Source organism: Rhinolophus sinicus, linkage group LG10 (genome assembly GCF_036562045.2).
Source record: "Rhinolophus sinicus isolate RSC01 linkage group LG10, ASM3656204v1, whole genome shotgun sequence".
Classification (NCBI taxonomy): domain Eukaryota; kingdom Metazoa; phylum Chordata; class Mammalia; order Chiroptera; family Rhinolophidae; genus Rhinolophus; species Rhinolophus sinicus.
The window spans coordinates 56992247-57017473 of NC_133759.1; the positions used below are offsets into that span (position 1 = coordinate 56992247).

The 25227-nt window shown below is 39.3% G+C and overlaps 1 protein-coding gene across 4 annotated transcripts in view; it reads left to right on the top strand.

The window, feature by feature from the left end:
• The window catches only part of SYNPR (synaptoporin), a 300598-nt gene that overhangs the window by 250718 nt on the left and 24653 nt on the right, over positions 1–25227 (top strand). For all 4 annotated transcript variants that reach the window (XM_019728362.2, XM_074313228.1, XM_019728363.2 and 1 more), the window contains one exon: positions 650–848. In XM_019728362.2, the coding sequence (XP_019583921.2) occupies positions 650–848 (199 nt within the window). The remainder of the gene's footprint in view (positions 1–649; positions 849–25227) is intronic.

Consider the following 25227-nt stretch of genomic DNA (forward strand, 5'->3'; position numbering starts at 1 on the left):
AAGAAAATTAAGATCCCCACGGTCATGGAGGGGACAGAAGAAAACAAGTCATTAAATACGTTACCAGGATAGTGTGGCTGGTGATGAGTGCTGTGAATGACATTTACCAGGGTGATGTGTCCGAAATGTCTAAGGGAAAGGAGCCGTTTTAGATTAATGGACAGGAAAAGCCTATCCCAGGAGATGACTTGGAGCTCACACCCAAATGGCAAGAACCAGCCAGCCATGGGAGATATCAGGGAGCAGAGTGATTTGGGGAAAGGGAACAGTCAATGAGAAGACCCTAAGCCAGGACCACAACGTAGTACCTGGTGGGTCACGTTTAGGAGTTAGGTTTTGAGTCCAAGTTAAGATGAGAAACCACTGCAGAGTTTAACAGATCATCATTTCCAGTGCCTCTTCCCTTCCCTCCTCCCCTCTTTCTTCAGTGACAGCTATTGTGAAAGCCAAGGGAATGGTGTTTAACTGCAATATTTACTTCCACGTTTCCAGTTACAGTATCTGTAATTTCATTAATGAACTTGTCACATAGGCATGCCATAAAACTCCCGAATCACTTCTCTCTTTGCTTTAGAACCTGTAGATATGTGGCATCTCGTTTTCTCTCCAGAACATTTTAAAGAGTGTCTCCTTAAATCTGGCACTTTAGGTTGCACCAGGTGACATTTGAGGTGCCTACCTGCGAGGGAAAGGAGCGGGAGAAGCTGGCACTGATTGGCGACTTCTCGTCTTCAGCAGAGTTCTTTGTCACCGTGGCAGTCTTTGCCTTCCTCTACTCCTTGGCTGCCACTGTCGTTTACATTTTCTTCCAGAACAAGTATCGGGAGAACAACAGGGGTCCACTCATTGTAAGTGCTTTGCTTTTTGTTTTTCCTTCCCCTTCTAATTTCTTTTTCCAATGCTTGAGGGGCTTTGGAGTTACCCAAGCCCTCAGGAGAGGTATTTTACAGAAAATCGCATTCCTTTTCATCCAAATCTCTTAGATCTAAAACAGAAAGATGATTGCCTGTCATTCTTTTGTGCCCCTGTGTTGGAAAAGCATCACAAGACTTGCTAAAAACTCCTGTGAAATAAATAGTTGGAAATATCATGAGATCAAGGAAAGAGGAATGAGGTTTACTGCAGATTTATTTATAATTCCAGCATGATGGAGTTAGTCAACAATTTTTTTCACTGATTATTTAGACAGTGTGACTTGTGGTTATTTGAAATGTGTATTCTCTTAATATATGATAGACCGGGCATAGAACTGTTTAGTTTGAAAATGACCAATGGAGTTCTTCATCTCTGAATCTCTCTCTCTCTCTCTCTCTCTCTCTCTCTCTCTCTCTCCGCCCCCCACCACCAATCCTCCCCTATTTGCTTCTTTCTTGTCCAATTGTTGAAGAACTCATTTTGAAACGAATATAGTCCAGCATGGACAAACAGACACACACACACATTTAGAGGTACAGAATTCTCAGAGGGGTACATGGTCATGGATAATTTTAAGGAAATAAAATTTAAAATTGTCAACCTTTACATGTACATTTGTCTGAATTTTATCTTATAGAGAATGCCCTGCATTGAAAAATATCTTGTCTTCTCTCTTAATTACCTACTCTCATTACATAAAAGAAAAGCATCCTGCTTTTTTTACCCCAAATATTACTACACAGTACATTTCTAGGATGTAAAACCTTTGAGACAGTAAAGAAAGGATCATTTGAAGTACTGGTGTTGGTGTTCACTAAAATGAATGATTCTAATGCCTGAGTAATGTACTCTTTTGCATATAAGGAGGTTTCTATTTTTTTTCTTTCAATAAAAATGAAAGTTCTAATCTACTCATCAGCTGATAGATTATTAAAAAATAATTCTTGATGACAGACCACTAGGTGATCTGAGGCACATAACTCAGAAGGAATTCAAAGAAATTAATGACATTGCTGTAATAAAATTCCATTCATTCTCATCTACTCATTTATGTGCGCAAGCATTCTCAACACATCTATAAAATGAAAAATGGAAACAGAATTTATGCTGAATCATGTCCCATTCTATACATAAATAATATTTGTTCCCCAAAATATAAACTAATTGAAGTAAAAATATTCCCATACATTTCTAATAAAAATTTAACTTTTTAAATTTAAAATTATTTATGAAAATTTATAACACATTTATGTTGTTTCAGACAACAATGCATTCAAAATATTTGTAATGATTACCTGACCCAAAAGAAAATTTTGGTACTTAAAACATTAGGGCCACTGGTAAATAAAAAGTAATATAAGTTTATATAAATATTTTTGTGACAAAGAAATATAATCGAGTGATTGATAAAATGCCTTCCCATATAAAAAATATTATGTTGACTATAATTGTGTGAGGGAAGTGTAATGGAAATACGAGTTCTAGAGAACAGAGGAACATGTGAAATTTCCAACTCTTAAAGAGGAACTGTTCATTAATTTTTTTAAATTGATGATAGAGAATATCAAGTAACTATTCCATTAGATTCATTTTAAATGGATACAATGGGTATTTTTAAAATATCAATACTTACAATATGCCAGAAATTATATTCTTTGCAATGTTTTAGACGTAATAAAAAAAATTAGATGTCAACTTTATATAGGAGGAACAAAGTTTTTCAAATTTCTTTAAGGGAGTATGTGAGTAAAACATTTCTACAGATCTCTAACTTAATCTATATATTATAAAGACTTGAACCTTAAAATAAACACATTTTGAAGGGTAACTGGGAAATATCCCTGTTTGTAGAACTTTGTGATCAAGTTTGAAGGGACCAGAAAAAAAATCAGTTTTGTAACACTTTAATATGTTATCCTGGAAAAAGAAGAGTGATGCAGCAGAACTTAAACCTTGGACAGGTTTCTTTCTTTTTCTTTTTTTTTTTTTTTCTTTCTCAAATTTGAGCTAATAAATAGTCTAAACAGTTTTAAAACATCTTTAACAGAGTCACCTATCTTACTTGGGCTCGTCCCTCCCGTGTTGTCTAGAGGGACCCATAAAAGATATATGTAAAACCAACATGCATCCATTCCTGGGTACGTGCATCCATTCCTGGATACTCTCACAGAATTCTAAAGGTTGAGGAAATACCCCGACTTCCAGAGAGAAGAAGTTGACTCAGCTAGTTTACCCACAAAGTGAGAAAAGATCTATTTGTTATATAAAACTACATTCTATTCCTATGAAATAATCTCGTGCAGGCAAGCTGCTTCATCTCTGTGTAAACAGTCTTCTCCATCAAGCAGGATATAACGAAATCCTGAACTGTGTGCTACACTGGGTAGGTTTTGTTTTATTACATCATGGAAAAAAGAAAGGGGTCGGGGGGATAATTCTAGTAATAAAAAAGGAAAGGCTCCTAGATGAAACTTCGGGGATATTAAAAAACTGATGTGCTCATTACTTAGCAGGTAAAAGTTAATTTAAAACTGAGCCTGAGTCGTAAGAGCCACAGAGGCAGAATGACAGTAGACGACCAGCACAATGCCATTGTAGCTGCAAATGGCAAACCTTCCCGATTCTAACCCTGCTATGATGAGGCCACGGTGGGGGACGAAGGGTGGGCTATTATACCACCTTTAATTATGAGTTAGCAGGTTAAAGCGAATCCACAGTGTAAGATCTCAAGACAGTGCTTCATACCTAAGAAAACTTTGAAAAACTAGAAAAGTATTTGTTCATATGTTAATAATAATTATACTTGTTTCAAACCAATCTTACTTATTCAGAAAGACAGTTGCTCATCATTACTTGGGCATCTCTTTTCTTGTTACCATCTATTCATTTTTGGTGTTGTTGCTTTGTTATTAACAAAACACCCATTTTTCCCTTCTCTCTTTAATTCAGGATTCTCCACGTCAAATAAACTTACTCTGAAACAAGAAAGTTACCATAATATGCTGACATGAACTAACTCAAGCAGTTTAAAGAAGTTGGGTATCCTAAGCTAGTTCACATCTAAAAGTTAGTTCTCATCTCACTCTGTAGTCATCTAGGACATGACATTGTACATCATGCATAAATAAGATCTGTGTGTAGGAAAGTGACGAAGATGTAATGGTATTGATGTAACAACAATAATATTAACTGGCATTGATTTCCCACTATGTGTTGATCTGTTTTAATTCTCACAACAACCCTAGCTTATGTTATTATTCACATTTATGGTTGAGGAAAGGGAGTCACGGGGAGGTTACCCCACTGCGCCAGGTCACAGAACCACCACACGAGAGAGTCCAAAACCCTGATAGGCAATGTGCTCTGAAGTTAGAGGGATGGAGGTGGGCAAGACAAAGTGGTCTACATACCTGGACAGCTCCTATATTGTCTAACTCTGGATATAGAGAAACCAAGCCCTCCCTATAGTCCCTAGACTTTTCTTGGTATTTGCCATCACAGAGAGTTTTTGTATTTGCCTTCAAAATCGACTTGGAGTTATGGACGATGCTAGACTCTATGATACTAGAATAGCTGGAAGGTTCCGTTTGTGCTGCCATTTATCTCTGTCGCATGGGGAAGATGTCAATGATAGAAAACGAGCTGTAAATATGCCCCAGCCGATGTGTGTTATAAATTAGAAATGGTGAGGACTGATCGCTACACATTTGCAAGCAGTTGTGAGCAATTTCAGACAGACTGGGGCCAAGCTTATCAATGACTAGTTTTTAAAACATCTTTTTCCTACTGAATATGTTTGACAAGCATCCCTTTAAGTAAAAATGAGAATCTGAATGCCTTTAGAAGTAACATAATGTTAATGACGCTTAATGGCACACTAGGGAGAAAATGAAGCCAAATGAATCCGCCAGCCTCCGTGCATCGCTACCGCAAGTGCCTTCTTGTTGGGTGAATAAATACCAGTTCTCAGAAAGCAGAAAGACCACCTGAATGGTGCATGATTGTGGAATTGAAATGTCACATCTGGTTATATCATTTTGTCATGTTCCTTAGAGTACAGTTTTAAAGCCAATCTCCTGCCTAGATTTCTGTGAAAGGACGTTCTAAGCCGTTTTCAGATCTCATGTCAAATAGTGACACTGTGAAGCTTTACCTTTTTTTATATGAATGTAAAATAGGTTTTAAAAAAATACCTTACAGAGCTCACAGAATCCTCTGAGAATGAGTGTATAACAAACACCATCCCACATTTTGGTGAATCCTCGTCCAGATAGGTTTGGTTTAAAGTAACGACTCTAGGAGTTAAGGAGAATCAATATCAACCTTAAGAGTCTGTGGAAAAGAAAGGAACTGTGTTATTTAAACTCTGCTTTTCACATAAAGGATACCGGGTTGATGGAAGGTGTTTTATGGGACAAGAAATGTGTCCCCATTGCAGGCATGCAGCGGTGTTATGGCTCACATTTGTTTCATGCCCAGGGTATTCCAAATCTTTTCATATTTTCCATCCAACCTCAAAACAATCCTGGGGGAGGAGAGAAATTAGAACCAGGCCCATTCTACAGATTTAATTTAACTCCTCTTTACTGAGCACTAGGTGTTAAGAAATGAGGTCTTGAGAGATTAGAAACCTTGCCTGCGATCAGAGAAGTGAACGGCAGAACAAGAACTCAAACTCTTAGGCTAATGATCTGAAGGGCAGGAACTACACTCTGGAGTCCTGATTTTCATCTCCCTGTATGACCTATTATTTCACAGTTGGAAGCCCGTGACTTCACCCATAGAATGAAGCCAATAATAATGTACACTTCACAGGGCTGCTGAAAGGAAAAGAAGAGTTAATGCCCGCAAAAGGCTTTGCATGGGGAAAGGCACACAACCAGAGATAAATTAATGGAATTTAATTGTAACACCATTAAGTCATTAATTTTAATTATTCTCCTTCTCATTACGGGGTAGTACCTTGGCCCCAGCACCAATAAAGGGAAATTGCAGGCACCTTCCTTAATTGACTGCATTCCTCACAGTTGTACTTTCCTTCAGTCCCTCCATCCCAGGCATCTTCTGCTCGAGGTCCCTCAAGGATAGAGCTTGACTCAGGACTACTTTTATGATCACAGTTGTTAAGTTGAGCATCCAATTAACCTTTTTGGTCCTGGAACCCCACCCCATTATATGACTGGAAGGTGGATTTTTAACTCCCTGAACCAAAATAAAGCTCCTCATTTTCAAGTATGGTCTAAGATCATCACTAAGAGAGGAAAACAGGAGACAGGCACAGAGATAGATGCTCAAAGAATCAAATGCTAATTCCTAACTATCAACTCCATCTTTCCTTGGCTGTGATCAGAGATGGAAATCAGATTTTGCAGTCTCTGAGCTATTTGTAAATGGTGAAAAATCTCTTTCCTCTCTCCTTCCCTCTCCCTCTCTTCCCCTCCCCTCCCCTCTTCTCCTCTTCTCTCCTCTTTTCTCCCTTTTCTCCTCTCTCTCTTCTTTCTATCATCATGTCAATCTCACTTCGTACCTAAATGTATTTCATTTTAATAGGTAGTAAGTATCTTCCATAAGCCAAGTGATATGTAGATGGGGTGAATTCGAAGCATCCAGTCTGGTGAGGAAAATTATTTAATAATTATGACTCTCCTACAAATGACCTATGAGGAGTATGTAGATGGGCTTTGGTAACCTAGAGGAGGAAGCATGCCCTGTAGAAGCCAGAGCACCCCCTCCCCAGGTTCCAGTGGGAACACTAACACTAAAGACAATACTAACATTCCAGGGCATCTGATAGTTGGTGAGAGGATGAGAGCAGAAGGCTGTGTTTCAAGTTCTGTCCCAGGTGCAATGCATCTGATGCTAAAAATAAAAACATCATTTGAAGCCCCCAAAGTACATATCTTGTTAGTCATAGGCACGCCTGTCAGAATCTGACACTTTGGCTTGTGATGCGATGTGATGTGATGTGATGTGATGTGATGTGATGTGATGTGATGTGATGTGATGTGATGTGATGTGATGTGATGTGGTTTGTACGTGTGTGTTTCCATCTCTCCACTCTTTGAAACAAGAAGAGTTGACATTACAAAAGGGTATAGACCTAACCTTAAATGAACCCTTAGTCTAAACTACTATACATTTTGCATCAACAAGTACATTTTTCCAGAATTGGCACCACAGATGAAGGCAAATAAGTTCATCCAGTTAAAGTGTTCCAAGCACACCATCTACACATTTTTATCAGATTTTATATCCTCAGCCCTTTTCTAGCTTCTTTATGATTAGCAGATTTTTAATTACAATCTAAATAAGGGTTAATTCCCACTGTACTTGGTGCTATGGTTCCTCAATTAACTAGTTAAACAGAGAGAAGAGCTGTAGTCCAATAGCCTTAATAAAGGCAGTGAACTGCTTATGGGATTCGTGGGGTTCTCCAGGATCCCAGACCTCTTTTCATCCCATGTTGGAGCCTGTGCTTTTAGAAGGCTAGCAGACAATTTCCTTCTGAACTTCATTCGTTTCTGTCAGATTGTCTCTCACTCCAGAGAACTAACTCATCATTCAGTTAGAAAAATGAGGGCCGAGCAGAAACTTGGCAAAGCTCCACATGTGTCTTTCCTGCATGGTTCTTTTTTCATTTAAAGTACCGGTAAATGTGAAATGTGCCTACTCCATGGCCCAACACACCCAGAAGAAACCATGCTCCCTGTCTGAAATAGACCTGTGGTTCTCAACTGGTGAGGGCGACATTTGGCAATGTCTGGAGACACTTATGATTATCACTACTGGGCAAATATTGCTGGCATATAGTGGGTAGAGGCCAGGGGTGTGGCTAAGCCTTCCCCCAGTGAATGAGAACCCACCACAACAAAGAGTTATCCAGCCCAAAATGTCAACAGTGCTAGGGATGAGGAACCATGGCAACAACCAGCAGTTACTGAGTACCTACTGTGTTCCAGGCACTGCACAAGCACTTTCTACGTGTATGTCTTCCTTTAAATCCTTAAGCTAACCTTCTAGTTTCATATTTTAATTCCCATTCTTGAGAAGCACAAAATGAGGCTGAAGAAGTTTAAGAAACTTGCTTCAAGGTACTTGCCCCAGAGGCAATTCATGTCTGTCTGAGCTGAGCTCAGATGTTGCTAGATCTTTCACTGAATTTTTTCACTTATGGGGAACTCTCTACCCCTCACTGTGCTCGTTTCTCTTGGTCTATGAACCTCACAGCTGACTCTTGGCTCCCCTTATGTCCCCTGTCTTCTTTGTTCCCTCTCTTAGCTATCCGCAACACACACACACACACACACACACACACACACCCTAAACCTCTAGGTTTTGTAGCCTTTTCTCCAAAGCTCTGCTTTCTCATCTAGCTGACCTACTAGAGAGGAAAATGGTGCCAACCCCAATTTTTAAACCGATTTTACATGTTACCCCTGAAAGAACTCTTGTATTTTTCCAGAAGACTTCAAGAGCTTTAATATTGCTCCTAATTCTATCTCTAATTATGAAATTTGAGCCAATTTGAATGTCTTCAAGCAACTCAGGGAACTAGTTTAAACTCAGGGATACAAGTCATTTCAGTGAGACTCCCAAAATGGTATAAAGTTGGTAAGGAAGGGGGCAACAATATTCCCTTATTCAATTAATAGCTATCTACAATTAAAAACTTTTTTTCTTATATTGGTTTTTTCTTATAGTACCCTCAGACATTACTAGTTTTCAATTTTTGTCTTTCAGTCAAACAAAAGTTCATGTGGTGCTTCCTTTTTGATCCTAAGAGAAAGCTCTTCTTTGGATTCAAGAGTAATGACCATGGCTGCTTATGCCCCACTGGACCCAGGCTCTGCCCCAGGCACCAAAGACACACAGCAGAAGAAGACCTGGTTCCTGGCCTCAAGTTACCCCCTTTGTTCCTATTACTCTTGGGGCAAAAGCTGTCCCGGGGGAGACAGTAGGAGCCAGTGGTTAAAAATTCAGGCTCTGTACCCAGGCTGCATAGACCCACAGTATCACCATGTATCATCTGTGTGACTTTGGACAGCTTACAGAGGCTCTCTGTGCTTCCATTTTTTTCACCTGTGAAATAGAGCTAACAATGGTTCCTAACTTAAAAAGTTGTTGGTCAAATTAAATGAGTTATTACACCAAAAGTAGTTAAAACAACACCAGGTACACCGCAGGTGCTCATTAATTCGAGCCATTATTATCATCAGCCTGGTAGTATTATCTACCTTTGTGTCCATATCGTGCTTTTTATGTAGCTGGTGTTCATTTCAGTGAGCTGATTGGCTGAAAGATAAGTGGATAAGTACAAACTCCATTGACTTTCTCATCTTGAAAAATGCTTTGGAAGGCTTCTTGTTGTACTGTTAACATTAAACACACTTTTATTATTTTTTATTCTTTGAACCTTCAAATTCAGCATAAAAGCTGCTGTCATTACATGAAAATGCAATGAGCCCTACTGTGAGGTTTCCACTGTCCCCCATCACTCAGTTCCCTCCCTTCAGCTCTCCCACCCCCATCCTGGCACTCAGATCTTATCCTTGAGGGAAGGAGGGGAAAGAACACAGCTTCATTAAATTAATAAGGCTCCAGAAAACAGGAACTTGAAACCCTTATCAACTAACACATCTGAAAATAGCAGGAGAATGTGAAGAGCACAGTTGTGTAACAGGGAGAAACTTGGAAAATTTGGTTGTTTGGGGCATCCAACTGAGAAATTGGGTTCAGACATTCACCCTCCTTTTATCATTTTTTTGAAAGTGGTGAGATCTTCCCCACTCCACCCCCACATTGGCAAAAATAGATTACAGTTTGCTAAGTTTACGTCTTTGATTCCAGACCAAGCGGATTCAAACATGCAGCTCTGGATTCACTGGCACTCTCAATAGCTTAGGAGTGTCTTGCTCTAAGACCGTGGTCCATTAAACTTTCAAATAATTGGCACAGAGCCCAGAGCTTGGATTTTTTTCAGCCCTTTAGCCCTTTCTCCCAGCTGGGCACCTTCACTTCCATTGCTTATTAGAAGGACCCAAATCAAAGCCACAGAGCCAGACAAGAAAGTGCTTGAAAATTTGTCCTGGTAACATGGAGGAAGTGACTCTAAAACTGTCTTGGATACCTTGAGGGACATACCTATCTGAGACTTACAACTTTGAATCCACCTCTGAGTCGTTCTGAAATGTCTAGGAAACATCAAATTGATGCATATACTGTCTCCTGAAATTAACAGCTAAGCTGAATTGCCATGAGTTTTATTTGTAGACTACTGGCCCACTGGCAAATTGACTAGCCACATATATGGGCAGAAAAGCATGCAAATATTGACAACCTAGAAATTAAAAGAGAGAGAGAGAGAGAGAGAGAGAGAGAGAGAGAGAGAGAGAGAGAGGAAAAGAAAAGAAAAGAAAAGAAAAGAAAACATTACAATGGAAAAAGAACTTAGAAAACTTGTAGTTGAGGCTAGGGAAAAGAGGGCTTAAATATTATTCAGCTGTCACTCTTGAGCACTTTCCACAGGACAGATATTAAGATAGAAGTTATTTTATTTAATTCTCCAAACACCATTAAGGCAGGAATGACTGTGCCCATTTTGCAGATGTTGAATCAGATTTACAGAGATGAAGTAACTCATGCAGTGATACACAGTGAGTGAGCCTCCAGGGACACGCTCTTCAGCCTGGTGCTGTATCTCTACCTCATTCTTACCTGGAAGTAGAAAAATGAACATCCAAGAATATCCAAGCTGGAGCTTATAGTCAAGTCAGTAAGGCAAGACAAAGATATATCAGGATATAAAAGCACAACAGAAGTATATTTTATCAGGACCAGCGATAGCAACATTATGTAGGATTCAACAGGAAAGAGCATGTGTTATTCGCTTGAGGGGTCAAAGACAGTTTACAGAGTCCATGAGATTTGACAAAGAATGGAAACTAGCTGGATGAAAAGGAGGGCTTTTTGACTTGGGGAAGGTGTTAAACAAGAATGGGTGGAGAAATAATATAATAGCAGACCCTTTTTTGGCCCACCAGCTTCCTTCTGTGTGATGCGCAGACTTCTCCCACTCACACAGTACCGCTGGACACAATACCACGGCGCTTTACCCAGTACATAAGATTGTCCAGTGACTCAAGTCAGGCAATTAAAGTCTCCTCTGGAATTTATCTGTGGAGTGAAGTTTTTCCTCTGGAATTGCTTGGCTACAAAGATGTGAGTCTAGTTGATGGACGTATTGCCCAAGATGTGGGGCAAGATTTTGTGTAAAGAATAAAGTTGAGCAGAAATAAACAGAGCCTCAATATGAAGGAGAAATAAAAAGATAGAGATGTAGAGAGACTTAACAAAACACACACACACACACACACACATACACACACACACACACACAGCACCTGGATTTGGCCATACCTGAAGCCAGACACTCTAGGCTTTTCACTTATGTGAACTACCAACTTTCCCTTCGGGCTTGCTAGTTTGATTGGGGTTTCTAATACAGTGCTACCTCGGTTTTCAAACATAATCCGTTCTGGAAAACTGTTTGAGTTCTGAAACATTCAAAAACCAAGGCATGGTTTCCCCATAGAAAGTAATGCAAAATGGATTAATCTGTTCCAGACCTTTAAAATCAACCCCTAAAACTGCAAATTTAGCATGAATTTTACTATCTAATGATACCACAGATACATAAAATTTACGGCATTTATAAACTGAAATGTTCGTCAACAGAGACATTGGAAAACCGAGGTACCACTGTGCTTGCCAAATGAAGTGACCTTTATACATAATTTCTACCCTCTCTATAAAAAAGTTGTAAGAACTCATATATCAAAAGATAATTATTAAGATTAAATAACAAATGTCTACTATGATTGTTAGGTGCTAAACACATAGTAGATGCTTAATAACAATTTATTTATTCATATTACCAAGAAAGAATAAGGTAGAATAACTCTGGTAATACTTTTATATTCGTTATTATTGAACTCTAGTTGTGTCCATTTTTAATGGCTGCATAATTTTCCATTATAGTGAGATAACATGAACTATTTCATGAATCTCTTACTGTTGGACTTTGAATTTTGCATGGCTTTGAATTTTTCTCATGAACAATGCTATGATCAGCCTTGCGCTTCAATCTTGACACATATTTTAAATCACTTATTTAGGATAAAACTTGATTGTCTTCCTGATTTTTAAAGTGGAAGTTTCCATTTTTAAATCCATATAAAATATATCCCTAACAGATTAATTCTGATCTGAGTGAAAATGTTAAATTCCAACTTTTGATTCTACTCTAGTCCTTGCAATCTTGGGCTATTAGAGATCTCCCAGAAACAATCTACAATTTTTTCCCCAACAGGGAAAAAAAATTTTTTTTAAACTTATTTTAAGGAGGCTGCCACTGAAACATTTGCTTTGAAACTTGAGATACTAAGGGGACATCAAAAATTCAGTCAAGCCACGTTTAAGTATTCAGAAGCTCAGGCTTTAATTGCCAGTGAAAAATCCCCAAGATGGGCATTCATTTGCATGGCAGTGAAAGCACAGCCCCAGGGCTGAGCTCTGCATACCCCTAGATTTGGCAGTATCCTTTCTCACTGAGGCTCAGTAAATGAAGTTCAAGACCATTAACTGCTCCTCTAGCCACAAGCAAGCAGCAGAAGAAAACAAATATACAGAAATTCCATGTGATGATTTTTTTAAATAATGGAATGCTTTCTGTGTTTCATCCTGAGTGTCTCCAATGGCTGCAGTTCTGTATGTGGCAAACCAGCAGATGGTCAGGGAGCAACAAGATCGGTAGGAGTCTTCGTCCAGCCCTGCCTGCTGCAGTTGGCCTCCCAAGAGCTTCTGCATAAATCTGGTGGCTCCTTTCAAACACCAATTAAGCTATATCCCACAGCCTTCCTTAGTTGTTTCTTTTTCTTTCTCTCTCTTTTTTTTCTTTTTTTTTTGACTCGTTCTGTAAATTGTTGATTTAGGATTGAAAAAACCAAGACCAAACTACATGGGATTAATGTCCCCTATTAGAAGATCCAACTGCTTGGGTCCCCATTCTGGGCTTCATTAAATCCTCATGGCTTAAGGATTGGCAAAGTTATAGGGAACAGGGTGGGTGAAGGGCTGTGGAGAGAATTGATTCATATTCGGTCATATTTATGGAGATTGGATGAAGTGGTCTCCTACCTCCTGTCTTCCATTCTTCCAACCATCACTCCAAATACAGCTGTATTTATGCCATTGGCCATCTCTGGCTTATAGAAAAAAAGACTCACTGCTCACTCCAGCATTCAAGACCTTCCTAAACCATGACCCTTCATCTACTCTCCCGAGACATCTCAACCATTCCCTACTCCCCATGTTTTAGCCAAACTTACCATTCCCTAAACATGCTGCACACATTCGTATTTCTGCATAGTTATTGAGCACCTAAAACCTGGAAGGTCCTCCTGCCCTCCTCCATCTCAGCCTATCAAAATGTGATTCATCCTCAAAGACCCATCTGAAATGCTATCTATTCTGTGAAGTATTTCTTCACTGTCCATGTCCTTCTGAAGATACAAGAATTCTCTCCCCTCAAAACTTCATAGCTTTGTGTGGCAATCTTTGTGGAAAAAGCACTCCTGCCTTGTACTTTAGTTAGGTGTGGTTTTGTCTGATTCCACCACTAAATGTTAAATATCTGAAGGGCAAGGACTATTTCTAACATCAATATTAGACATGAAATCAGTATTAAAAGTGAAGTTAATGACCAAGCTGGTCATCAGGGATAGGATCTGTATAAGCATTCATTCAATACATATTTGTTGAGGTCCCACTGTGTGTCAGGAATTGTGGTTGGCACTAGCTGTACATAGCAATTGTATATTTCAAGAGAAACATAGGAACAGCTCCCCAGAATATGCACTATCTAGATCTGGCTCTATAGATATTGGAGGTATCCATTGCTATACTTTAAACAAGATTTCAAAAACCCAATAAACATCATTGTTATCAAGACAATGCCTCATCTCAGAAGACACTGAGCTTCAAAATGTTGGACCATAGTTCTTCTCACATACTACCAACAGCATGCATTCTATAATGTAGAGGGGAGTCTGCCCAACCAAAGGATCATAACGCATCTCTTTTATGCACTTTGTTCTGATTAATCATTTTGAAGAGGGAAATGGAATCAAACTATAATCCACACATCATCCCTTAGTCTGTTCCTCTGACAAAGTGAAATTTGACCTTAATTCATACCTTTCATTTAAAAGACATATTTATAATTGTGCTTCATCAAGGCAAATTCAAATTTATAAATTTCTTAAGCATCATTTCAGTCACTGGTTACTAATGTTTATCTGTGTTCTGGTTGTGATAAATTACACATTTGGTAAATGTGTAATAAGAAAACTAAAGAATTACTCTTGACTAAGAACCATCCTCTTCAAGACTCAACTATGAATTTCCCCCCAAGAGTAGAGAATTGGTAATATTTTGTTTTCAAACTTCAGATAATTTCCAAATGCTTATAAAAGAAGAGAAACCTCTTTTCTACTATGCCTAATAAAATAAAGCTAATTCAGCAAAACTTCATATTCTTTTTGCTATACGGTAATTTAGACTATATATGAATGGATTCCTGAGGTGAGTGGAAGACAAGTCAACTTCTTTCTCTAAAACAAACAAAATTTTCTGGGAAGAAAAAATATTTTCCTTGCTGGACCAGGTGACCCCACCCACATTGGTGATCCTGGGACAATGCCACATGCATATGTGTCGGTTTCCTTTGCTGGGAAGTGAGCTTCTGGAAAGTAGGACGTGTTTTTATTATTTCTGAAGAACCAGCACTAACTAGGACAGAGAAGAAATTCAGTAAGTGTTTATTAAAGGAATGAACTTCAAGCTCCAATTTGTGTGTATGTGGCTTATTAACTAGAATTCAGACTTTCAGTTTAAGCTAATCATATACATATTTGATTCTACCACATGTCCTGGGATCTCAAAACAAGTTGCACTTTTGGCTGTAATTCAACTCCAAATTTTTCCAGTTGATTCTTTCCCCCTTCTACTGATTGAATCAAATTGCTCTAACAGGCCTACATTTTCATCAAAATTCCACTTCATCTTACACTTTTTTTTTGTATGCCCTCTTAACTACCTCTTTTGCTGTGAGATGATTCAAACTCTCCTCTCCTGTCTTAAGCATTGTTCTTGCAACCAAGACTGATGCTTGCTGACTTTGAGTAGACATTATGGTAAGCATATTCACCTAAGCCTGCGTTTCTCCGTCCTCTTGTGCCCTCTCATTTAATAGTTTATCTCTCCAAAACAGAAATACTTTCCTGCCCCCAAAGCTCTTGAATTAGGGGAAAAGGTCAGAAATTGAATGTTATCTCATCACTCTTGTTTGGAAATACAGAATTCTTATTGGTTTTTGAAAGTGGGAACTAGGAACCCATTTATCCCCATCCAAAATTGAACAGCTAAGTAGACGTGAAGGGATGGATTTAAATTAGAAAGGCTATATTAAATCAGCCCAAATCAAAGCTGATTTCACTCCAGGAACTGTATTCAAAAAAGATATAATTATAAAAACTTGATATTCTGCTGCCTTTATGCATATTCACTTTATGAACTTAGACCTTCGTAAGCCTCCCAGGACTGCTTCCTCATTTTTAGTAAGTATTGAGAATGAGGTACTTCCTGAAGGAATTAAATGAGGGTGAATTTTTTTTTTTTTTTTAGACTTGGCAGAAACATTAAGACAAAGAAGTAGCTATTCTCCTGGTTTTTGTGTGCTTTGAGAATGCTATAAATAAAACGAACCTATGGGGAGTCAGCAAATACATTATGGTTTGGCAATTAGGGGACAACTAATCTATCCAGGAAGAATAATCTTATTATCAATTGCAACTTCTAAATAACATCAGTGGGTCTCTATGCAGTTGCTGGGGATACTTATCTTGGGAAAAGGAGGGGTTTCAGAAAATGCTCAGATTTGGTAATCCAAAGCTTGGGGCTGCCAGCTGGACCATGTTCCAGTTGATGAGCTGCCATAATGGTCACCACAAAACCAGCCGGGTGACGGGAGAGCTGGGAATGATTTAGCTCATGCCCATTTATTCTACGAGGCTGCCAACCTCAGAACTGTGCTCTGTGAGGTTTAATCACACTTTAGGAAGGATGCCAGGATGGTTGAAAGGCTGACTTTTGTATGCCATTTCCCAAACTCCCAAAATAAAAATTAATGCTGTGAACCCCTCAATTCCGCGAATCTCTAAGAACATAAAATTGCAGATAAAATCATAGTGAGTGCTGTGAGCAGCTTAGAAATCATCACTTTCTTCACTTTCCATCTTACCAATAAAAGCCCAGAGAAGTTGTCACTTGCCCAAAGTCACACAGCTTGTTCCAGAAAGCAGCATTATCACCCAGCACGTCCAAGTCCAGGAAGAAAGGCCAAGGAAATCAGGCTCATCTTGCCACCCTGCCGTCCCATTATTCCACGTCAGTCTGGTCCAGGGCAGAGGCTGTGTGAAAGGAGCGTGTGGGTTGAGCTACGACTTTTCCTGTCCTCATTTACATCAAAACAATAGCTGACCTAGGGACAGAATGGCTCCACCAAAGCTGAGATAGATTTAACTGTATTTTGCCAAGAACATTTACTTCCAAGGTACACTAGATTTCAAGCTCCCAGGTGGGTGCATCAGTTAGTGAAGCCGTTAGTTGAATGTCAGGACTATTTTTCTTTTTCCCTCTGAGAATCTGGGCTCTTTTCTTTCCCTGCTGTGGATGATGAAATGTAAAATATTTATGTGGCTTTATAATAACTATTCAGTGTTTAATGCACCTGATATTTGCCAAAGTGCTTGACAATCAGGGTTTATTAACAGGAAAATAACTGCTTGAAAATCTACACTGTGACATTTTGGGGGCAAATCCCTTTGGGGCTGCGTAGGGTGTTTCTGGGAACTATGTTGGGGCCAATGATTTTGAGTGAAATTCACTGGCCATATTCTGCCTACAGCCTCCTACGTAAACGTCCCCCTACTTTACTAGACTTTGTTCCAGGAATCCTAAAGTGTAGCGTGGCATTATGCACTCCATCCACTCATCAAACACTTACTAAGGATCAACTAAGAGTTGATGATGAAGAATTAACAAGATTCTTCCCAAATCTGGATAAGGGCTCCTCCCATGATGCTTTGTGTCTAGCCTCATCTAGAATTAGTGGTCCTCAATGGCAGGGGTAGGGGGACAGTGTTAGGGTTGGATGTGAAATCTGGCAATGTGTGAAGACATTTTTGGTTGTCACTACTGGAGAGGGTACTACTGGCATCTAGTGGTAGAGGCCTGGGATGCTACTAAACATTCTAGGGTGCCTAGGACACTCTAGCACCACAAAGAATGATCCAGTCCAAAATGTCAACAGTGCCGGGGTGGAGGAACCCTAATGTAAGTCTTATTTCTCTGGTTTATAATTATCTGGTTACATATCAGCCTACCTCACCATATTGAATGATCTTTGAGTGCAGAAACCATTGCTTATTTTTAACTGTAACCTGGCACCTAGCCAGCATATATAATGCAGAACTCAGTACTTACTGTTGAGTGAATTAATTGAGACAATATCCTGTCAGGGAGCCCGTGATTTCAGGGGCAGAGATAGGTAACAGGCAATTCAGGGATAAAAATGTGTCTGCTCTTCAAAGTACAGTAACGTAAGAGGCTATTTTTGGATGGCCTTATAATTTATCATCCAAATAGATACACTGAAAATGAAAGTGAGCACTTTCAAATAATGAAGGCAGGGCCGCGGGTGAAACCCTGCAACAAGCCTATCCTAAACAAATCAGGGTACATGTACATACGCCCTGGCTGTAGCCCATACATTACTAAACAACCACCATGAAGCAGGTGTAAATGCTTCATGGAATCCAACACCACACTCGTCAGCTAGGTTTTTAGACATATGGAAAATTTTGGGGGGAACGGTAGATGTTTACATGTACATGGCATATCACAATGTAAAAAGTTAATACAAATAAATAAATGAAACCTTGTAAGAGGTTTGTTCTTCATTGCAGACTTCCATTTCATGCCCCCTCTCTACTAAGTGCTCTGAGGCCAGCAAGTTTCTCTTCTGCTTCTTGACCCCTCCCCCACCATCAGCCTCTCCAGCCATCCAGGTTTTCCTTCTTCCATGATCACCAGAGCTGCTCCCCTTTTTTATCACAGAGATGTAGCACTCTCTCAATTTGCATTTCCATACCCATTAACTTTGTTCAGTCACCCAGGGGTCCTCCTTGCATAAGAACCAGTTAGAGACTGTAACTAAAAAGAATCTTTCCCAGAAAAGCTTCTCACAGCTCCACGGGCTACAGGAGGGGTTTCTGCATTGCTGTGGTTGCAGACACAAAAGCAAGGTTAACTCTACCTTGGATTGTGGGGGAAGCTTTACAGAGGAAATAATATTCAAACAGACTGGCAGTTTACTCAAAGGAAATTTAATCATCAAGCCCATAGAGACACAACAAAAGGTTTGGGCGTCATGTTTTCTGGGTAGGTAAAATTATCTTCATTTAGCAACAAGCATTCTTTGTTGTGGGGTCAAAAAGATATGTAGAAACTTGCTAAAGAGTGAAGTAGAGCTCGTGAGTATGTTGCTACTTCTCTAAGCCTAGACTTTGACAGAAAGCGTTCAGGCTTCAAGTTAACTTTATTTTCCTTTTGTACTAAACTCTATTTCAATAAAACCCAATTGTTTGTAATCTTTAGCTCAGTTAGTATAAAAATAAATGTCTACTTCTTAATGATCCAAAGTGTCACGGTTTAATTAGGTCCAAATATTAGTGACAATAAAGTTACTATCTTTAATATTGGATAAAATAACTTCCTTTATTCTGTAGTCCCATCTGACACATTACTGCAGCAGAGAAATCCCCAAGTGAGGCTATAATATACCATCTCTTCCTAGACTGGGCTAAAAAGATCCTCCTTGACCCAAGATCAAGGGCATCTAGCACCCTTGTATAGATTTAGAGATTTCACGACTTGATATGTGAGTTTGATATCAAGTGGACCTTTCAGGATAAAATGTTGCTTGTATTTGATATACTCTCTTCCAGTTGGCTTTCTGGGAGTACATGAAACAAACACCAGATGGTAATTCGTATAAAGATAAGGGAAGTGGTGCTAATTTTAGAAAACTCTTGGCCACTTCCCTCACCCAAAGTTAGGAAGGGAATTCTCAGTTGCAATGACTTTCCAAGTTTCAAGAAGTAGTGTCTGATTTTCTTAAAACTGCCATCATTCTGCTTCACACTCTGTCAGGCCGGACCACAGTATTCCATACATAGAAAACATGTCATCTAAACCTTCTTCTAATCATTGATAAACATATTGATCAGCACAAAGGTCGGTCTCAGAAACCTGTGAACCATTGACAGTCAATTTTGATGTTCACTGTACCCCTAAATACCACCATTTTTAGCCACCTAAACTGGTTGAACCCATTTTTAATCTCTGGTCTAAACTGTCAGGTGGCAAATGCCACTGAAAAGGCTCACGGGTGTGGTTATGCCAAGGCTGGTAAATCTGGGCCTATTGGCACTTGGTAAAACAGATGGATATGCAAATAGGATTTTCACACTCAGTTGTAAGGTAAACTGAACCAGGGCACAGCAGGTGGCTGGGTAAATGCAATGCTTTAGTACTGTTGGTGTGTTTGCATTTAAATCTTAGAGATGGAAATCTTCCTAATTGAATTCAACAAACAAACAGTTATTGAGAAACCATTATATGCAAATACTATGCTAGACTCTGAGGCCTAGAGAAAGTGGAATTATAGAGAGCCCTAGATTTAGAGCTGTTTGATTCATTGTGCTTGGGCCAGAAGGAGGGAAAAGCAAATAGTTGTATAAGAAGAAAGAAAGAACAAGAAATTGAGTCCAACTGGCGAAATTGAGATTTTTTTTCTTCTTTTTTTGAGGAACAAAAGGTCAAATGTAAGAACAAAGGTTGGGTTTCTATGGACAAATACAGCGGGAAGTTACTCCCAAAAGGAAAGAAAAAAATGGAGGAAGAGACCAGATGGAAGAGGGCAGAGAGAGTGCATGTATGAGTGTGTATATGTGTGAGTGGGGGTAGATGTGAGTGTGTAAGTGAGGGTGTGAATGTGTGTGAGGGTAAGTGTAATTTAAAGGTGGGACTTAGGAGATGAGGCCACTAAAGGTGGGAGGAGCCTAATTGTGGAGCATAGATTTCTATTCTACAAAAGACCACTGACAAGACCCTCTCCTAAAAAAAAAAAAAAAAAAAAAAATTCCAAGGCAGGATGAATGCTAAGACACTTATTTATTTCACTGGAAGTTTTCAACTGGCGATGAATATTAGTGAATCTGTGTTTTAAAAATTTTATGTTAACAAATAATTGGCTGGTGATAGCACCGGAGGTCTGATTTGGCGACCTTTGCAATAGTCTAAATCAGAGAGTAATAAGACTTGAAGCATAACAACAACTCTTCCACATGCTGACTCTCTGTGCCAGGCATGCAACCAAATGTTTTGCACACATTGTCTCATGTAGAGCCCACAAAATCCTGTGAGCTAAGTATTTTTATACCCATTTCAAGTGAGGCCCAAGGTCAGTAGCATGGCTGGTGAATGACTTAGCAACACGTGAAACCAGATCTGTGTGACACAGAGCCTGGGCTGGTCACTGCCACCTTACGCATCCCGTAGGAAAGAACAAGGGTGGCGGAGGGAGGAGGAGTTTAAGAAGGTTCCCAAGTGTAACATGAGATTTTGTTTCAGCCAAGCTGAGCCCTGCAGGGAAAGGAGCAGGTTTAGAGAGAGAGAGACAAGGAGTTCCTTTCCAAACAAACTAGAGGCGTGTAGGACATCCACATGGGCACAGTAGCAAAGACATGATGTGTGGCTCTGAAGTTTAGATGAGGCCATGAGAGTGGACGAGAACGTGGAGAGAGAGGAAGAGTGAACATAGAAGTTATGACTTTATAAAACTCCCATGTATTAGGGATAAACAGGAAAAAGGCTCTCAAAGAGAACCCTGAGGAACTTGAGGTGAATAGTACTGACCATCAGAAGGTCTTCCATCTAAAAGATTTTGAAATGAATGAATGAGAGGTTTCCTTTAACCATCCCTAGCCAAAGAGAAGATTTAGAAATACTGTGGTGCTTCTTTTCATGTGTGTGATTTTAATGGGGTAAATAGCACCCGGAACTGTATCTTGATGAAATAACCATCCAAGAACTTCCTGAGTTCAGTGGGGCAGGTCCACCAAACCAGCAGGCTGAGCTGGTAGAGATTGCTGCTGTTAGGGCTCTTGGAATTATAGATTCTCAGAGTTGGGTCTCCAATAAATGGAACTATTATACCATCTTCCCAGCAAAGCACCTGGGTGTTTTCTATGACATCTTCTCTCCACTTCAAATTCCTCACTAAACTCCATCAAATCTATCTCCATATTATCTCTTCTTTGATCCTATTGCCACTTCCTGAATCCAGAGTATTGTCGGCCCTTATTGAAAGTGTGGCCGTCATCTCCTACTCCTCTCCTTATCCTCCCCCCAGATCCAGCTTCCCTGGAGCCGTATATGTGTTATCCCATCCTATAAAGGGTCTCTTACCCTGAAAAGGTAAAGAACCACCATTCAAGTCATTTAAAGCAAGTTAATTAAAGCCCTCATTTTTCCCGATTGATGAACCCACGAGGCTCTCTACCTTCTCAGAGCTCTTGTGCCTACTCTTCCCTCTGCCTGGAAGGCTCTACCCAGACATCCACATGTCTGCTTCCCTTATTTCCTTCAGGTCTTTACTCAAAACGTACCTTCTTAATAAGGTGTCCCTGGCCACCCAAACTAGAATTTCAGCACCCATTTCCCCATTATATCAGTTCCTATCCTTTTCCCTGCATTATTTTTTCTCCATAATACTTACCACTATCTGACCCACTACACACTTCACTTATTTACCTTGTTCACCGTTATCTCCTCCTCCAGAAAGCACATTCTACAGGGGCAGGGATTTCTGTCCACTTTTGTCTACTAATATATTCCCAGTGTCTAGAAGTACACTTGATACCTGGTGGAAAGGCATGTACGTGTGATTAATAATGTTTACTGATTTTTTGTTTCTTTTGTTGCTTTTTCTTATGTTAAATGATCTAACTAATTGTTCTAGTTCTCACTTGAAGTATATAAGTGATTTCAAATCCCTTTTGAGGTTGGTTCCTTATATATAGTTACAAAAACAAACAAAAAACTTGTTATCTGTCATTTTTTTAAGGAAGAACACTCGGATATTTCTCCTTAGTTTTGAAGGTCAAGCGTGGAGGAGAAAGGGTGGGGTGGGGTGGAGGACTGTTCCATTTTAAAATTATTAAAAATGAATTATGAATGTTCATTTGAAAAGTCTTCCCATTCATTCTTATAAATAGCTATTATATGACCCAGTTGAGCTAGGAGCTCTGACGGCTAAGGTAAAATTAGTCCTCATATCCATTTTGTATTTAAAAACAAAGAACTTAGTGAGTGAATATTAGAAAAAGAAAGCTCTCTGTTTTATTACTGTTTTTTCATAAGCAGAGTTCATCAAAACCTCTTAGAACAGAACTCACGTTTTTAAGAAAGTTTGCCTTGTCTTGAGGAAAATATATACATATTGATAAAATGCAGGTGATTTTGCAAACACAACAGTTTTTGTAGGAAAGATTGCATTTCTTTGCCAAAATGCATGGAATTAAGTGTCCTGGGGCAACTAAAAGTGTGACTCAGAAAAATACTTTAATAACTATTCTTTGCTCATAGCAATACAAATCCGAAGTAAGGCAGAGCCTGTGGGGAGTTAAATGGCAGTGTAGATCCAGAACACTGCAGAAAGAAATACCCACAAAAGCCAGGCATACAGTACAGCATAAATGCTTCTGAGCGAGAAACTCAGCTGGACAGCTGCTGCTTGGCTTCCAAGAAAACGAAGTGTTAACCTAATGCAAACGTCAGCCTTTATTAACAGGGTTCAAGACTAGTTAGATCTAGTTACCACTCAGTCAGTCTCTGGTCCCGAAAGCCAGTGGGCTGATCTCCTTCTAGTCAAGTGGGTTAGCATCCAGCATGCAGTCTCACGTCCAGAAAGGCTTCACCTCTGTCACCAGTGATCTGCTTTGGGAATTCACTCTTGACAAGTTCAGTCTCACTGTTAAAAAATTCTGGCCTGTGTCTAGTACACCTGGAAATAATAACGCTAACAGTTACTACTTATTGAATATTTGCCATATGTCAGGAATATGATGAGTGTTTCAAATGTTATATCTCATTTAATCCTCAGAACAGTTTATGAGACGTCCCCCATTTTACAGATGGGAAAACTGAGGTGGAGAAGGTTTAGGGATCTTGGCTAAAGCCACACAGAGTCAGTGATGAAGAACCCAGAACTGACTTCAGACCTATAGCAATTAACCCCTATGCTCTAGTGCCCTTCTAAAGAATGAAAACCAAAGAGATGGGGAATGGTCAAGAAGGAATCTCCAAGGGATGTTTCTACCAGTTCCCTGAGTGTGGTCAGAAAAGCTACATACTAAATCAGAAAAAAGACTCATTTAGCCTCTATTCCAAATTGACACTTCACAAACTGCTTCAAATGAGCACTGGGTTGAGAAACATTCCTTTGAAACCTTTGGGTAAGGTGGGGCTAGGGAATGTCTAAAACAAAACCAAACTAAAAACCTCATGGCCATTCCAAAGCAATAATGGAGTGGAGTGGACTGTGTGTGCATTTGACGTATTATCATTCAATCAACAATATGTTTTTATTAAAAAAAAAAAAAAAGGCTAACACACACACAAGAAAGATGTAGAAAACAAAACATTTCCAACCTGCAGGCAACCTGTCTGCCATCTCATCAAAAGCATCGGCATAGCAGTCTCTCCATCTCAGCTCGCTCTTGGTTCTCACAGTAAGAGCATCTCCCTGAACGGAAGCAATCCCAGTGTTCAAAGACACGCATTTTTCATACATGACTCCTAACACAGCCCACGACTTGTATGCACAAAAGCAAGGACACAGCTCAATATGGGAGACTTGAAAGGTTTATCAAAGATTATTTAGGCTCCTGGTGACATTCTCATTACAAAAGGATTTTAGAAGCCATTTCCACTTAAGTATAATTCGATTCTCATATTTCCAACACAATTTTGAAAGATTATTGTTACTGTAACTGTGCATTTTTTTTCCAACTTAAGCTATGCGCAATTACCTTAACAAGTACCATAATTTGGCTTTCACATTCTCTCTGAATCATCAAAACAAAGTACTTGCAAAATGTTTATTTCCCAGGTGTTTTCCAAAGCAGTCAATCCTGTCTGCCCTGGTACATACATGGAATGGGGGTGGTTCCTAAAATATGGAACCGGATGCTGCATACTTGCCTCCAGAATGAGATGCAGCTTTCTTTGTGCTCTAAAAAAGAATGCTTTCTATTTGGTTTCATTTTTTTAATAGTGAAAAAATATTTTTAAAAAACTGAATGAGTCTATGAGTGGCACTTAACAGCTCTGCAAACTGGTACAAGATTGTTACATCTTAATTTGTGCAGAGCCAGGGTCCTCTTTGTTATTAAGAATATCTTATGTAGAACCTTCCCTTTTTTAACATCTAATTTCTTCCTCTCATCAACAGGGTACAATATGGCATATAATGAGATCTCATTATAACAGATTTTAATATAACATAGGTCAAATGGTGCCCACAAGGCATAACTACTCACGACCACATTCTAATAATATGCAGTTTAGTTAAGTGCATATTATTGGACTTCTGTCTGATAATGTTAGTCCTCATCCCCAGATACCACGTTTTATTAAGCAGCCAGTTCAGAAAAAAAGAAAGATTAAAAACAGCATATATGTATTTCTTCTTTATTTGTGAAAGGGATTTCAATCTATCTGCTTATATGTATTACATGTAGCACGGGAATATGTGCTGCAGTAGTGGTAAAACATAAGGAACACAGTTTCAGTAAGGCGTGATCTTAGCAAAGCCTTAATGACTGGGGACCCAGGCTCTGGAGTCAAATTGTGTTTGTGTCCTGGGTCTACCACTTACTAGCTGGGTGACCTTGGGCAATTCACTTAACCTGTCTGTACCGCTATGTCCTCACCTGTTAATTGAGGGTAACAACAATAACTACCCTATCACTGAGAATTAAGCAGTGTCTGGTATACAGAACTTACTCAGTAAATGTTAGAAGAGAGAAAGCAAGAAGAGAGTCACCTTAAAATTGAATTGGGAAAACG